The following is a 17666-nucleotide window of genomic DNA, read 5'->3' as shown; positions in this document are numbered from 1 at the left end:
GCCGTCGCCAGCGACTCACGGCAGCCCAGCTCCAGGTTGAGCTGTTGTTCAGCATCTTAGCTGTAGAGGGCAGTGTCACTGGTCCTCATATGTGGGATCCGAGCTGGGGCCCTCTGGCGTCCCAAGCCAGCTCTTAAGCATCGCACCACTCGGCCGGCCCCCTCCTGGAAGACTTTTAAGGCTTCAGATTATATCTCATTTACCAGCAGTTGGTCACATTGCCATGCCTAGCTGCAAAGGAAGCTGAAGAATATAATTTTTTCACTGAGAAACAGAATTCTCTGCAACTGTGTTCAGCCATTCTTCGCATACCTGTATCTCTCTGGGTCTACTTCGATTGAGATTATTAGCAGGATTATTCTTTTCCTCTGCTTTGTATATCTTTTCTACATAGTTTCTTTTTTCATGTTTTTGACTTCCTCATAAGTTTTGGTAGCTATGATTCTTCATGGTTGTGAGCTTACTTAATAGCTTTACTTTTTGTATTCGCTAAGCTTCACTGCCCACTGCTTAACTGCTTCATCGTTGTGATATTTTTCCACTCAAATTTTTGAGAGCGAGAATATGGTTGGTGTAGCTAGCTAGCCCTTCCTGCTGGGCCACACCGTGGTTGTTGGGCAGCTTGAGGATGGATGGCCTGCTAGTTTAATTAGCTGCGGCAGTCTTGCTGGTGGGCCTTTTCATCTGCAAGGGTATAGAGCCAGAACAGGCTTTTATGATGTGACCGACATGCGTAGTCCCTGACAAATAAAACTTCCTTTGCAAGGAGTCAGAGATAAATCTTAAAATGAGAATGCTTTGTGTAGTAATATGAATGAATTTTAGATAGTGTGTAGATAGTCAACAAGCATGAGTAACTGATATGAGATTGAGAGGTGATTTGAAAAGAATAGGAGGGTGTTTAAGGCTACAGCAGTCACCCTCCAATGCTTGCATATTCTGTGATGTTTCTTGCAGATTTTACTCCTGTTGTCACTAATCTTTTATGACTCTATTCAGGAGGTTCCTCCTCTAGAAAATCTTTTCCTGACACCCTTATAATGGATTCAGTGCTCCTACTATCTCCCTAAAACCCTCTCAGCATACCTCTTATTATGCTGAACACATTTATGTTGCTATTGTCTGTCACAGGTCTGTTAAATTACTGCTCTCTCCTGAGCTAGAAGACTGTTGTTGCCAGAGCTTGGGTCCTATTTATCTTTGTATACCCAATATTTACCTAGCAATACCTGTCACATTTGATGATGCTCAGCATTTTTTTTTCTTTTCTTGGGTTGCATTTTTTTATCTGCAGTGCCTGATAGAAAGTGAAGGAATAAAACCTTCAAGGTAAGTGGCACTACTTATTTAATCTGGTAAATTAGACAAGGATTTCTTCTCTACTTCCCATACTCTTTCATCAGAATTTTCAGAAAGAAAACTGTTCTGACCTGCCCTGAGCCAAAATCTCCTTTTGTTTGTATATTACATGTGACTTTTAGTGCCATTTTGCAGAAGATTAGCTAAAATTTTGCTAGGATGAAATCTGTAAATTCCGATATGATGCTTGTTTGGTTATTTTTGCTAGATGACTTTTTAAATCTCTGAGGTTATTTCTGCTAGACAGCATTTTCAAATCTTTGCGAATGAATTTCACAAAGAGATCATGTGCTGAAGATTATTATTTTTTTAACAGGTGAGGACAATGATTCCTTTTTGAATTACTGGTTGAACTCGTACATATTTCATCTATGGACAGTTGTAGATTGCTTGGGAAATATAAATGCTCTTGGGATGACGGCAGCACTCTTACAACTGAAAACGTTTTAGAAAATGTTGAGACCAATCTTGTTAGCTTTGCTTTAGATGCAAATATTTTTTTTCCAATTTGATCATCACCATCCTTGCTTGTCTGAAGAAGCTATACAATAGATATTGAGCAAAATCCTCTACATTTTGTAAACAAGACTTCATTTTATTTTTAAATATAAGTTTATGAGTTGTTTTTATTTTTAAACTTTCCCCATTTGGGGAAAGTAACCTTTTGAGGCACTAAGGGAGTTAATTGTCAAGTAATTCACTGTTAATGTTTTCAGTCACAACATCAACAGGCCATACTAGTTCTGAAGTGGGTGGCTTCCCAAGGGTTTGTTTTTGTTTATCTGGAGGAGTGACTAAAGCATAATGACACCCATGACCTTTCTTCAGAGAGGATTCCACACACTCACTTAGCACTTTGGAGTGGCCATGCACTTTGGAATGCACTAGAACAGGTCTTCTCTCACCACAATTCCCCAAGTCCTGCATCTTTGCTTCCAACCCATTTGTTCTGGGATGCTGTCAAGAGAAAATGCTGGATCTTAGCTGCGTTTGGAGACAGCTGATCCATGCATGGGCCTCCAGCGGCGTTTGCCTGCTCTCCCTTCCCGTTTCTTGTTGCCCCTGTCCTAACGCATTGGCCTTGGTGCTCGGAAGAGTTGTTGTTGGCTTGGCTATATTAACCTTTTATTTTCATTACATGCAAAATTAGAGGAGAAAATCAAGAAACACAACCATCATGTTGTTTTAGATCAGGATGAGGGATTGTACAGCATATCAATATATTTAAACTATTTTAAAAATAGCTCTTTTAGAAAAAATTAGTGTGTTTTTTCATCCTCTGATGGAACGGAAGTTTGTTATGCCTTGAAATCAATTTTTTTAGATTGTATAGTAAATAACATTTACATTCTGCCATCTCGTTGAAGATTTTTTTTTCTCCTTTATTTTCATGCTTACCTTTGAAATTTCTTAGGGAGAACAACAATAAACTGTAAGTAATCACATCAATTTCCAATTGAGTGTTCTTTTCCTTTACTTCTGGATTACATTATTTTCTACAGATCTATCTTAACAGATTTTAACCAATCTGTGACTTGCTTTTGACAGCATCCCTCTTGCATTTTCATTAGATGAAGCAGCAGAGGAGATTGTTCTGAAGGTTATTATTTTTGAAATAATATTTTTTAGTTCTTAGGCAAGTCTAGATGTAGATCTGTGAATGCTGATTTAGGGGCTACTGGGTCAGAGTTTATCTAGAGTAGAGATTCATTCTTTAACTGGGAAGAATCAACTATTCCTCTTTCATTTTAAGTTATGCATTATGTCCCATGTATAATGGGTTTACAATGAGAATAAAATGGGAAATGGGTTCTTGCAACTAGAGCATCGATATAGGGAAAGAACATGAGCTAAATTTAAATTTATTACCAGTTTCTATACCATGACCAAAGGAAGTCTGGTTATGCTTTTAAATACCTCTTTATATCTGACACCCTCTAATTAGAGTGAAGGGGCCACTCACGAGAACATTAATGTTAGAATGAATTTGGAGTTTGGATGATAGATGTGCTACTTGGTCTGAGGTAGGATGTTTAGGGATAAGGCAGTATTTGCAAGGATTAGAGGTTAGAGAGAGAATGAGGTAATAAAGCGAGTCAGAAAAAAAAATTATGCAAAATAAGTTGAGGGTTTTCAGGGTAATAATTTTGGCAATCCCAATAACAATACTTGTACATTTTGGGAATGTGAAAAAGGAGGAGGAGTAGAAAGTAGGTTTTTAGTAACTATAGAGTAAATAATGTGTCCACCTTTGAAAGAGTTACTCTAATGACAAATGGTAGGGTTCTTTCTTTTATGGCTCTGGGACACTTTAAAAAAAAAATCTTGCTCTGGAGCAGTTAGTATTAGTAGGCTGAGAGAGACACGCAACAGTCTTTAAACAAATTAGAGGTTCATTTCTATTTCATGTTCAAAGTCTGGGGGAGGGTATTGTGGCAGCTCTGCTGTCATTCGTGTCCCCAGGCTCCCTCATCCTTGGGCTCCAACCCTATATACCAACCTCTCTCAGGGTGATCATAATCCAAGTCCTGGAGCTACCTTAAGTCTCAGGTACAGACTGGAAAAAGTAGGTAAGGCGGAAGAGCAGAGTGGGTCCTTATTGAGTCAGTTCCCATTACGCATCCTTCACTGCGATTCATTATGGAGAATTGAACCACCTGACAGTCCCTAGCCTTAAGGAAACCTGGGAAATAGACTCTTTTATCTATTCCAGGTGACATAAAATAAGATAGCTATTTTTCACTTAGGGAAAAATGACCTTGCCAGCTTACTGAGCGAGTTGTTAAATAATTCAATTTGTGCAAAAGTACAAATTGGGGTCATTTCCACAGATGGGAAGGAGGAATGGCTATCGCACAAGGTAATGAGCGTTCTTGCAGCTCCGCGGAGGCCAGTGGCATTGCCTTGGGCGGTTTTTAATAGCATATTTCATGGAAAATGAAGAAATCCGATAGTGTTATGATAATAATGGTACCTTAATAATAGAAATGATATTCCAATATTGTATCATTAGCGATTTGTTTGAACGATAGCACCAGTGAATGTTTGGAATATTTGAAAGTTTACCTTGAGTTGAAGAACTTCACCCAACAAATTTGAGCTTAATTTTTTATTTATGTAATTTATTTGTTTTATTTATGTAATTAATTACATAATTTTATGTAATTTTTATTTTGAATGTCCATGTCCATAGCCTTTGGCTCTCAATATTTTCCATACCAATTTTTTAATCCTACAGAATTCAGTTTCTTATGGATTTCTAAAGAGGCAGAGCCTTTTGCAGAATCAGTCGGATATGATTTCTTGGCCTTCTGAAGGAATGCATCTTTGGAAGCCTTCTGGCTACCATGGGAACCAGGGATGCCGTATCTCTGCTTCCTTGGCACAATGGATACAACCACGATTGCTGAGATTTGTGACATTATGAACTTTATGGAGACGCTTTTACTTGACAGCAGTAAACCATAATAGCAATGTTTGACTGTGTAAAATTAGGATTATTTTGATTACATGCCAATTAAATGTGCTAAAAACATTCCTCCAATTAAAAGAAAATAAATGAATACTCATGTTTGGTATGCATGGTTTTGTGAGTGGGCATGAGTTTTAGAAATCTGAACTTGATTTGGGAGTGAGAAGTTGTGAATTTGCAATTGAGTACTGTTATTGATATTCTGAAACCAGGACCTCAGTCTTCTGTCTAAATTCAGCCCATTCAAAATTTTTAGGGTATAACTATGATAAGCTTTTCCTTTTTTACAAAGGTTACTTTTCTGTAAGGATTGTAGACATTTATGAGCTGGTAAGATCATCATGAACTAAAAAAAAAAAAAAAAAAAAAAAAAAAATGCCTATAATGCTACTGCTAGCAGTCAAAGAATTTATTATTAAAAATCAGATATTAGAACAGGATTTAAAAGAAGCAAAACCAAAACATTACAGTAAATCACATTCTTTAAATGATGCTATTGAATTGGAGGATGAAGTATCTGCTTTATAGTCCCACGATGAAGCACTATGCCGTGCACTTGATTATCCCTGTCTTATTTGAGCTGGCCTGGAAAAAGCTGAGAGAAGGAAAACATTCATCCCCTGGCTCATAAAGCAGATGTCAGAATACAGCAGATTTTCTTTAAAGAGGGAAGCAAGACAAGGGGAAGGCGGGTAGTCAGTTCCATGGGACAAACATTTAGTTGTAATCTCTTATTCTTATTTTAATCTTGTAGAGAATGTCTGAATGTATCCAGATCTCATTTGCTGTTTGTAGAATTGGCATTTACACGGTAAGCAATGTATATTTTTGCAGTACCAAGTGTCATGAAAATATAAATGAAGAAATGAGCACTGGAGAGCACGTGGAGCTATGAGAATTGCCCTCCACTGCCAGTGGGAGTGTAGAGTATGCAGCCACTGGGAAAATGATCAAGTTGAATACCAGTGCATTCTATGACCCGAGCAAATCCACTCCTGGGTGTATACCTCACAGACATGGCGTAATTATAAGAAGACCTATGCTGGGACTACTCCTAGCAGAAGTATTCATAAAAGCAAAATATTAGAAATAATGTAAATATCCATCTGTAATAGACTGGATTAGTAAATAGTGGAACTTTAATTTTGTAAGATGCCATACAGCAGTTACATTATATGAGCTAAAAATAATATATAGGAACTACAGCTATGTAACACACAATGGATACATTTTACAAACGTAATGTTAAATGAAAAAAAAAAACAAGTCACAGGAAAATACACGCAGTATGATTTCATTTCAAGTTCAAAAACAGTACAACTGAGCAATACATTGTTTTAGGGTTACGTGTATTGGTGGATAAACTCTAAAGGAAAGCAGAAATGTGGATGTGGTTGCATCTAAGGCAGCAGTTCTCCACAGGGTGCTTTTGCCCTCTAGGGGATGTATGGCAATGTCGAGAGACATTTTTGGTTGCCACACCCGAGGGTGGCGTTGGTATGCTACTGGTATGAGTAGGTCAAGGCCAGGAGTGTTGCTAAACATGCAACAATACTCTGGTTAAGCACTTAAGAATGATCTGGCCCAAAATGTCAGCAGTGCTGAGGCTGAGTAATTCGGCTCTGGGAGAGTGGAGGGAAGGATGAGGCTTTATTAGTAATATCTACTTCTTAATTTCAATGGTGGGCACATGGTGTTGGCTTTCTAGTTATTCTTGAAACTACATATTTGCTTAATACACTTTTTTGTATGTATGACGTCCTGCACAACAAAAAAGAAAATATGTCAAAGTCTGTGTCAGTTGACTGAAATGCCCTGAGCCTGTTTCTTAATTCTGGATTATGGGGTTGTCTATGTAGGTGGCCATTAAAGGACTTTTCTAATCTTAAAATTCAGTGACAAAGTGCCTTGGCTTTTTCCCTTTGAAATCCTGGGGAGGGGAGCCTGTGGCAGGAAACATAGTGATGTTTACTTACGAAGACCAAATTATTTATTACGGAAGGATTTTAAAAGACTTAAAGTGATTTTTGCTTCTCATTTACCTTGCACAGAAGATTATGAATATATGTATGCCAAAAGTTTAAGGGAATTGTTTAGAATGAATGAAGCAAGAATTATGAATAAATGATATGACCACATATTATATAAATGCCTTGAGGGCAGGGACCCCCACTCGTTCTTATCTTTGCGTCCTTCACAGTCCCTTGCACAGCATTTGGCACGTGGCTCAAAAGGTATGTTCAGTGATGTTAAAGTAAATACAGTTTTCAGTTTTGCCTTTGTTTGAATTTAAGAAGAAACAGGTTTTCTTTATTCCTTCTATCATTTTTTGTTTTAGCTGCGTGACTCAGCTGAGTATCTTTATATGTATTTTACATATTCTTTCAAGATGCTGGATTTTGTGTATATCATTTGCAGTCTTAAAACTAAATTGGGTGATGTTTGTCCCCAGTTAGATGAATAGGTTACGTGGGAGCTAGACATACTTTTTTGTTATTTTATGTGAAGTTACTTTTTGAGTGTAATTTTTTCTTTTTTGGGGGGCAGGAAGGGTCCTCTGGGAAGCAAATGCCAAACTGGGATTAGGCATGCAAGAGATAAATTAGAGAAACGTCAGTGATGGACCCAGGGAGAGAGAACAGAAGAAGGTAGAGAGGGCCCTCTGACTATGCCTGACTTCTGGGAAGGGAGAGCTGGAAGGAGGCTTGAGAAAAGAGCCTTCAGAGCATTCATCTGCAGCCAGGTTCTTGCCTGGACTGATGGGGCCTCCCTGAGCAAAGCTGCCTGTTCGAGGAGTCGGACAGTGGGCAGGAAAGGCCTGACTCCAGGACCTCTGCGTGCCCAGGCGCTGGCTGGCAGCAGCCCAGCAGAAGCACAGATGCAGCATGCGTGCCACAGTGGACCTGAAGCTGTGGCAGCTGGAGGCTGTTTGTCACCTGTGCTTCTCCAGGCTGGAAATCTGAGTGTGGGGGCCTCAGGGAGTCAACTCCATTAGGGTTATTTACAACTAGAATCGGAGAATCCTGGACTGTTGATGTCAAGAGTTGTATTTAGTTATCCTTGAATACTTACCACTTAGCCTGGGACTGCGCAGGTATTCAGTCTCGGCTTATTTAATGAAGAAGCTCTGGCCATACACTATCTGTCTTTTATCTAAGACAAATAAAAATTGTCTCTAAAAGGCGAGTGCTATGGACTGAATTGTGTCCTGTTCCCCCCACCCCATCCATATGTTAAACCCTAACCCCCAATGTGATGGCATTTAGAGAGGGAGCCTTTGGGAAATATTCAGGTTTAGATATAGTCAAGAGGGTGAGGTCCTCTTGATGGGATCATCCCTTAGAAAAGACATCAGAGAGTTAGCCCTCTCTATCGCTTTCTCTGTGCCATGAGGACACATCAAGAAGGCAAAGCCTGGAAAAGAGCTCTTATCAGAATCCAACCAAGCTGACACCCTGATCTTGGACTTCTAGCCTCTAGAGCTGTGAGAAAGAAATGTCTGTTGTTTAAGCTACCCAGTCTGTGGTATTTTGTTATGGCGGCCTGAGCAGTGTAGAGAAAGGAAAGGGGGGGGGGGGAGGAACCTTATGAATTGCAAATAAAGAACATAAACCAATCTGAAAATTTTTTTTGTCACCTGTTGAAAATAAATGCCAAGCTCTAAATAAAACCAAAAATAGAGGAGGAAATTTAAGAAGAATTTATGCATGAGTTTATGGGATGAGAAACGGTGTTAGATGGTTGACCTGACTTTTATTTCTGTGTGTTTCAATCATTATTGCCAAATAACAGCACTTAAGTAAGAAAAGCTGCAGTTTTCACATATTAGGAATCCATAATCTGGAATGAGTAAGACCAAAATGGACTATATAGGACAGACACACTGAAAACATGGAAGGCGTCACATAAATGTGTTATATACAGGTGAATGCATACCAAGCTTTAGCTTTAAGCATTAAAAATTGCAGTAAGTATTACAGATAACAAAGGACCTCTTGTGCCTGCCATCCACTCTTCTCTTCAACGTTTGGAGTAGACAGAGCTTTCTCTAGACATTGAAAGGAAATGATACTTATTTACAGTGTCTTAACTCGGGAGGCTGGAGAAAATAAATGGACCTCAGTTTTCTAGGCAGGAACTGAGGCACAGGTAGGGGGGACAGGTGCACATCATTAGTGATGGAGTTATAACATCTACCAAATCCTAGAACAAGTTGAAACAGAGCAAAGCAGGAAAGAAACATATTTAGAACCAAACGTCTGCATTGAGGAGATAACTTTCTTTCCTGTGCAGTGTAGTTAGCAGAGGAGGTAGTTTGTGTTCTCTCGGATGTGCTATCATGATGTATTACAAAGAAGTAATTTAGTTTTTGAAACAAAAGGAGTCCTGTTGCGTGGGTCTAGACTATTCTGGGTATTAAACAACACTCACTGGGTTCTGGTCAGGAGGAAGGAGGGGAAGTAAGCCCAGGCCACGAGTTTACATTACAATTGTGGGTCTATGATTTTATGAAATCCTGGCAATGGAAACAGGCCATCCTTGAGAAAGTGATCTTGAAATGAACTTTCTGTGGTCAGGTGTGCATTAGCTCTGGGCCAGAGGGCAAGCTAGAGCAGAGCTTAGGACTTCCCTTCGGAACGTCAGAACAAGTGTCCTCAAAGGGACCTGCAGTTGCCCTCAGCTGGGAACTCTAACCTCCATAGAGCCAGAAGCACAGTGATGGGCAGCCAGCTGGTGGTGGCTAGAGGCAAGACGAAGGCTGGAGTGGTAATTGGACCATCTAGCCCCCTTCCTGTTAGGTTGTGAATCCTGTTGATCAAAGCTAGAAGCTAAGAGGCCTTCCATGAATGAAGCCGGGTCAGTGCATCTTCCTCGCTCCAGGATGGCACTGTTTAAAGCACGTGGGCCCCATGGCCTGAGAGTTGCCTCTCTGGACCCAGCACCTGCATGAACTAAAATTCAACCTAGTGATGAATGAGATTTGAACTAAATAATACCAGTAAAATATCATGCATGGTTAGTTAGTAATAAGAGCTTTAAAAACTCCTTAAATTCATCTTTCGAATTTGCAGAAAGTATCAAATGCTGTTTTACTGGCAGAGAAAACATTCATCTTTTAGAACAATATCAGAGTTTGTAGAAACAGCCTCAGATTCATTCTGAGATAAAGATTCACTTGGCAGTGGACAGTGATTATCCTTTTATCCAACTATTAACATGTGCTTGTACCTGCCACACTGCCCATATTCAAGTTCTGTTAAATTTTTTTTTTTTTAGGAGAGGACAGGGAGAGAACTATTATAATAGAATGGCAAAACAATTGCATATTATCAATAATGCTATTAATAACATTGTATATTAATAAACCCATTTATTTCAGTTTACCTCTTTAGGGCTGAACAAATCCTACCCTAAACTTGGATTTGGGTTCTTACACTAAATAGTGCTACATATAAGGATACTATTTGTTTCCTATTGCTGCTGCAACAAATTAACACAGACTTAATGATTTAACACAACATAAATGTGTTCTCTTATTGATCTGGATGTCAGACGTCTGAAGTGGGTGTCGCTAGGCTAAACTCAAGATGTTGACATGGCCGCGTTCTTTCCCGGGGCTCTGAGAGGAAAAGCCAATCCTTGCCCTTTTGGGTTTCTGGTGGCTGCCTGCATTCCTTTGCTCATGGTCGCCTCCCAGCAATGGCATCATTCCACCTTCTGCTTCCGTTGTCATATCTCTTCCATCACTAGATCTCCTCCTCTGACACATCTGACCCTCTAGTCTTCCTCTTCATAAGGACCTTTGTGTTAACTTGGGCCCACCTGCATAATCCAGGCTAACCTTCCCATCTCCAGAGCCTTCATCATATCTGCAAAGCCCCCTTTGCCACTTAAGGTACCATATTCACAGATCTGGGGGAGTAGGACATGGACACCTTGTGGAGGAGGGGAAGGGAAATAGTATTTTACCTGCCACTGGCACCCAAGAGGAAAGCATAGAGGACTCGGCACCATTTGTCATTCCTGGAGGGGAAGAGCATCAAGGTAGGCAAGTCCCAATGCTGGGTTTAGGTTGTCATCATCACGTATAACATCAAGGTTAAGTATTTGTCAGACAGGCTGGAAGTCCTGCTTTTGGGCTCTGCAAATACTGGCTCTAGCAACAAATGAAAAAGCAGTTTTAATACATGACCATGTGGACAGGGATGGCGTTGACCGTGCCTTTTTATTAGTCTTATTCTGCTTATTTATTGTAAACAGTGTGGAATGCTGAGATGTCTGCAGTCATGCTAAAGAAATGCAAAGCTCCCAAGGTAGAGGGAGGCACGTCTTCATTGAAGAAATTCTGCACATTGTGGACTTGAGCGGAGCAGAGGTTAATTATGGTATTAGTTTGGCTGTTGTAATAAAGATCAAAATAACAGTGGCTTAAACAGAGTAAGTTTCTATTTCATATAAAAATGCGAGTTGGTAGTCAGGAGCCTAACCCTTAGCTTCATGAGAACGCCAGGGACTCAGGCTCCTTCTAGAGCAGCGGTTCTCAACCTGTGGGTCGCGACCCCTGTGGGGGTTGAACGACCCTTTCACAGGGGTCTCCTAAGACCATCAGAAAACAAAAAGATATTCACATTACGATTCATAACAGTAGCAAAATTACAGTTATAGAGTAGCAACGAAAATAATTTTATGGTTGGGGGTCACCACAACACAAGGAACTGTATTAGGGGTCGTGGCATTAGGAAGGTGGAGAACTGCTGCTCTAGATCGTTCTTCCATTGCCTAGGTGCTTCTGCTCATGAGCCACCGGAGGGTGGCTCAGCTCTCCCACTTCTTTGTTAGTCTGTGGGAAAGAGGAAGTGGAGGCCAAGCCGGTCCCTTGGTGGGTGTGACCTGGAGGTTGCACACGTCATTTCCCCTCACTTCCCGGTGCCGGAACTTGAGTCACGTGACTACGTCACTACGAAGGAGGCTGGAAATGGGAACTTTAGTAAGGATCTAAGACTGGTAATTCTATTTCTTTTTCTTTTTTTTTTTTTTTAAAGATTTTTATTGGGGAATTGGGGGGATGGGAACAGTGCTGGGGAATTGGGGGAAGGGGAACAGACAAGTTGCTGTCGTTTTTTTTTTTTGTTCTTCAATCTAGTTGTGGAGGATGTTGCTTCACTGGCCCAAGTTGGCACCATCATTGCGCTCTTCTCTGGCTAGGCAGATCAGTCGCCGGCTTCTGGACGGCCGCTCACTGTGGCTGCTGGCCGCTCACGCTGGCTGCTGGCCACACATGGTAGCCCATGGCAATCCACTGCCGCAGGGACTGCAGCCCACGCCGTCGCCGGCGACTCAGGGCAGCCCAGCTCCAGGTCGAGCTGTTGTTCAGCATCTTAGCTGTGGAGGGCAGTGTCACTGGCCCTCATATGTGGGATCCGAACCGGGGCCCTCTGGCATCTCAAGCGAGTTCTTAACCATCGCGCCACTCGGCCGGCCCTGGTAATTCTATTTCTAAAGGGGAGAAGAGAATGGACATTGGGGGACAGTTTGCTGTCTTTTTCACGAGGAAATGAGCTAAGGCAGATGGATCTGTGCTTTAGCTATCAGACCGGGCTGGGCACCTTGAGGAAAGCCTCTAGAACAGTCGGTGTTGCCTGTCGCCTTGTCAATGCACATATTGAATGAATACAGTGTGGCAGCAAGGGTGATTTTTTTTTTTTGATTTTTTTTTTAAAGATTTTTATTGGGGAACCGGGGGAGGGGGAACAGACAAGTTGCTGTTGTTTTGTTCTTCAGTCTAGTTGTGGAGGACGTTGCTCCATTGGTCCAAGCTGGCACCATCATTGCGCTCTTCCTGGGCGAGGCAGGTCAGTTGCCGGCCTCTGGACAGCCGCTCACGGCGGCTGCTGGCAGCTCACACTAGCTGCCGGCTACACACGGTAGCTCATGGCAGCCCACTGCAGCAGGGGACTGCAGCCCATGCTGTCACCAGCAACTCAGGGCAGCTCAGCTCCAGGTCGAGCTGTCGTTCAGCATTTTAGCTGTAGAGGGCAGTGTCACTGGCCCTCATATGTGGGATCCGAACCGGGGCCCTCTGGCATCCCAAGCCAGTTCTTAACCAATGCGCCACTCGGCCAGCCCAGGAAGGGTGATTTTTAATAAACAAAATCATGTTCTCGAGTAAGAATACCTGGCTAACTTTCCTGGCAGGGGAATTTAAGTTTTAAGTTTAATGAACCTGTTGAGAGCCACAAATATCCCTCCTAATGTCTGTTTATACAGAAAAAGATTTACACCACGAAATGAGTGAAATTGAGGGGCCTGCCAATTTTTTTTTTTTAATCATCTTTTGAAATTGGAGCCCAGTTAAGAGCACGATAAAATCTGTTTGGTTTAGGTGTTTCCTTCTGGGAAATGCAGAATGTATCCTTTTCTCTCAAGATCAAGGCTTGTCTGCAGCAGACCTTTGTGACTCCAGCATGGCTCCACCGGAGTGGCCCTTCTTGTGGACTCTGACCCGGACTGAACTCACTCTCCCTCTACCCCTAAACCTGCTCATGTCCCCTGCTTCCTTTCTCAGCAACTGGCACAACGGCCCATCCAGCTACCACACAGGAACTGGTGCCAGTCCTCAGCTCTCCCCTGCCTCGCCATCTCATCAGTCCCCAGGTTTGGACTCTCATCCTGGTCATCTCCCCTCATTGCTGCTATTCCCTGAGTTCTAGCACCACCATTTCTTGTCTAGAAAACCCTAGAACAGCCTCCTCTGAGCTAGTCTTCTCTTTCCAGTCTTGACTCCATTTCTTCACTCTGCAACCAGCATAGCCTATGAAATGCACACCTGCTTATGCTGAAAACCCCTCAGAAGCCTCCCATTGTTCTCAGTTACAATGAAAGCCCAGAATCCTTAACGTAGTTTATAAGGGGTCCCCCATGAGCAGGCCATGTTTATCCATTTACCCATTGTCTTTCCTTCCTTGCTAACAACTGCAGCATTATATATTCCCGGCATACACATCTATTTTCCACTCCTGGTCTGTAACATTTTTTTCCTTCCAGCACTTTGTGTGTGCTAATCTCTCTCATTCTGGAATGATCAGCTGTCACCTCTTCTGGGAAGCTTTCCACGACCTCCAACACCTGGGTTAAACGATCTTTCTAGGTGTTCCCTGTCTTTGCAATTGAGAGCCTTTCGTCAGCCAAAGCGCCTGTAACACACTGCCTTAGAACTGCCTGTTAGTTTTCTCTAACTGTCCAGTGAGGGCAGTGGCTATGCCATTCTGTTTCCCTGTGTCCTCCCCCTGGTATCTGATGGCTCTTAACCATTATCATCATTATTATCACTACTGACTTATACCGATCCCTTACTAAGTGCACTAAGGCCTTTATAAGTGAATTCATTCAACTGTGCAATCTTTCAAAGAAGGTACTATTCTCGTTTTATAGAGAGGAAACTGGGGCAAAGCATGGTTAAACGTCTTTCCCACATGGTGGAGACAGGATTTGGAGCTAGAATTTGAACTGATTTATACCAGGTTCTAATCCCTTAGCCACCACACTTTACTGCCTTCCAGACAGTAGATGTTCAATATGAGTTTGTGTAATTTAACCTGGAAAAGTTTCTCAACATTTTATTGTCTTGTATTCAATGACATTTTTAAAAAGATCAGGTAGCTATTTTGGAGAATATCTTTCAGCTTAGATTTGTGTAATTGTTTCTTCATGATTAGATTCATGTTAAACATTTTTGGCAGGGGTTTTATTTTAGTTTATTTTTTAATTTTTATTTTTTAAAAGATTTTATTGGGGAATTGGGGGAGGGGAACAGCCAAGTTGTCCTTCAATCTTGTCGAGGGCTCAGCTCCAAGTCCAGTCGTGCTGCTCAGCTCAAGGTGCTGTGTTCATTTAGTTGTGGGTGGGCATAGCCACCATCCCATGCAGAAGTCGAACCAGCAGTCTCGTTGAGAGCACCTGCTCTATCCTCTGAGCCACCCAGGAGGTAGCTCAGCTCAAGGTGCCGAGTTCAGTCTTTAGTTGTGGGCAGGTGTAGCCCACCATCTCAAACAGGCAACCCTGTTAGGAGCACGTGCTCTCACCAGCTGAGCCATCCTGCCACCTGTTGGCAGCTCAGCGGCAGCTCAGCTTGGGCACAGCTCACTGGCCCATGTGGGGATCCAACTGGTGATTCTGTTGCTCAGAGCTTGCGCTCTTAACCAAATGAGCCACTCGGCCGGCCCTGGCAGGAATTTTATGTAGGTGACATTGTATCCTCAGTGCATGTCATCAGGGATATGTGATAATACCAATTTATTTTACCATTGGTTACATATATATATTCATAATTAACCTAAATCCAAGGCTGATATGTTCTGGCTGTACCCAAAATTCACACACAAGACTGTACTCTATTTAGAGCCTATAGTATCCCTTATGCACTTACTACATAAAGGGTGTCTTTTTGTTATAACTTTGTAGCATGTTTTGAGGTCAGGTAAGGCACGAAATTTAATGTGGCTTCCTGAAGTTTGGAATGTTTTTAGACTTGCAATATTTTTATCTAGATGGAACCTTAAAGAGTATTTTCCCTCATTTGAATCACAGTATTAATAAACAATACATTCTATCCCAGGTCGTTATTTTTGTCTAGGCTATTGCGCAATTGAAGGCAAAGTAAAGAGTTCAGTTTTCAGTGTTTGTTCTGTCTTATGGTAGGTAGATGGCTCTTCTCACTCTGTTAGCTGCCTTTACTTTCAAGGCTTCATAGTGTGAAATAGTGACTATAACTGCAAGTATGTTATCACTAGTGGAGAAGAAATTCTAATTATATATTCTCTATTAACTAAACTTTATATATGAAATGTAGCATTCTGATTTCCTGACTGTAAATAGTATTTTTTTAAGGCAAAACAAAAAAGAGGCAGTAGAAAATTGGCTAGTAGTTACATGAAGGTTATTTTTTACAAAGGGCCTTTGTGAAATTTCTTTTGATAATTATCAGTGTAGCTGTGTGGTTGGGTGAAGAGGCTCTTTTCTTGATAAGAAACATTTAGAGCCATTTAACTTGGGAACTTAAAATATTTTCAGTTTTCCTATTTAAATAACATGGTGGCCCTTACATATCTAGGTGGAAATTTCTACCTTAGGAAATGTGCATTTTTTTTTTTTTAAGATTTTATTGGGGAATTGGGGAAGGAGGATAGCCAAGTTGTTGTCCTTCAGTCTTAGTTGTGGAGGGTGCAGCTAGCTCAGCTCCAAGTCCAGTCACCAATCTGGCCGCCTGTTGGCAGCTCAGCTCAAGGTGCCATGTTCAGTCTTAGTTGTGGGGGGTGCAGCCCACCATCTCATGCGGGAGTCAAACTGGAAACCTTATTGTTAGGAGCATGTTGTCTCACTGGCTGAGCCATCCTGCCACCTGTTGGCAGCTCAGCGGCAGCTCAGCTTGGGCGCAGCTCACTGGCCTATGTGGGAATGGAACCGACGACTGTGTTGCTCAGAGCTCGCACTCTTATCCAACTGAGCCACTCGGCTGACCCCAGGAAACATGCATTTTTATGTTGTCTCTTCATGGATGGTGGAGTTTGTTTTCTTGACAGATGTTTAGTGTTTAGGCCTGAGGACTTGTACTTTTCTCTTGACAGGGAGATTAACTTGTTTTTGTTAGTGATTAAAAATTATTCTAGGATGCAGTCACTATCCAGGATATGGTTGATTCACATCTGTAGCTTAGGACAAAATTGTATTTTAGATTTCAAGCAGAGCCAATGGATTAATATTATGTATATAGAGGAAAATATAATTGACCATGGTGATGTTTTGGTCTTTCCTTTGTGGAGCTCAACTTTATTTAAACACCAACTTAAACTAGTATACAGTGTGAACCTGAATGAGAGACTTTGTGGAGTTCATGCTTATTGCATACTGGAGAATTGGTCTGTGTCCTCTGTATTTCTTGGGGTTTAGCTAGGGCTCTAGCTTACAGTAGTTGCTCCATAACTGTTTGTTAACAAGCTGGGCATACACTTTTTGGGGGTGGAGAGAACACTGCCTTGCTCAGATACCAGGAGGCTGGGGCAGCTCTGGCTGCAGCACCAATCACAGATCTCACAGCCTGTGCATCCCACTTGGTCCATGGAAGGCAGGGTCCATGGAGTCAGGGAGTTTCACTTATTTTGTTCACTGCTCTATCTCCAGTACTTATTATATAACCATCCAGTATGTTGCAGGTGCTTAGTCAATACTTGTGGAATGAACAAATGAGCGAACAGAGCTCTAATCAGTGTGTTGAAATGGGTATACACGCTCCTGGGATATACAAAGACCTTTTCAAAGTTATGTGGGCATTGATAGCATTGTAAGGAAATCAGTGTCCCTCCCTGTAGCTTCTGTTTTATTACCTCCCCTTTCCCAGCCATCCTATGCCCAGTTAGGAGAAAGCCTCACTTCTGAATTATCAGGATGCATTGGCCTGCAGGTTTGAAAACCTCTAGGGCACAAAACAAAGGAAAAATTCAAAACATGGTGTTGGTGTTGAGAAAGTGAATGACTCTCATACGACTAGACCAGATAAATCATGTTCGGTTCTTTACTGTCAACAACATTGAAGATGAATATCCTTAACTTGTCAGCTGATTGTTAAAAATAACATTGATAAGCCACAATACGATTTTTATCATATGATTAGGAGGAAGGTGAAAGAATCGAGTGGTATTACTGTAGCAGAACTTCTATTCTCATTTGCTTATTTTTTTTTTAAGATTTTTTTATTGGGGAATTGGGGGGATGGGAACAGCGCTGGGGAATTGGGGGAAGGGGAACAGACAAGTTGCTGTCGTTTTGTTCTTCAGTCTAG

At 41.6% G+C, this 17666-nt stretch overlaps 1 protein-coding gene across 8 annotated transcripts in view; it reads left to right on the top strand.

The window, feature by feature from the left end:
- ARL15 (ARF like GTPase 15) overlaps positions 1–17666 on the top strand; it is a 397343-nt gene that overhangs the window by 28234 nt on the left and 351443 nt on the right. The window contains exons 2-3 of one of the 8 annotated variants that reach the window (XM_019641457.1): positions 2774–2791; positions 5586–5642. The exons of 6 other annotated variants lie outside the window; for them this stretch is intronic. In XM_019641457.1, the coding sequence (XP_019497002.1) occupies positions 5589–5642 (54 nt within the window). In that variant the 5' untranslated portion in view covers positions 2774–2791; positions 5586–5588. The remainder of the gene's footprint in view (positions 1–2773; positions 2792–5585; positions 5643–17666) is intronic. One more of the 8 variants, XM_019641456.1, reaches the window with a different exon arrangement.

The sequence above is a fragment of the Hipposideros armiger genome, unplaced genomic scaffold (assembly GCF_001890085.2).
Source record: "Hipposideros armiger isolate ML-2016 unplaced genomic scaffold, ASM189008v1 scaffold_60, whole genome shotgun sequence".
Classification (NCBI taxonomy): Eukaryota; Metazoa; Chordata; class Mammalia; order Chiroptera; family Hipposideridae; genus Hipposideros; species Hipposideros armiger.
The sequence above is the reverse complement of the archived record's forward strand: the minus strand, read 5'-3'. Positions and strand labels throughout refer to the sequence as shown.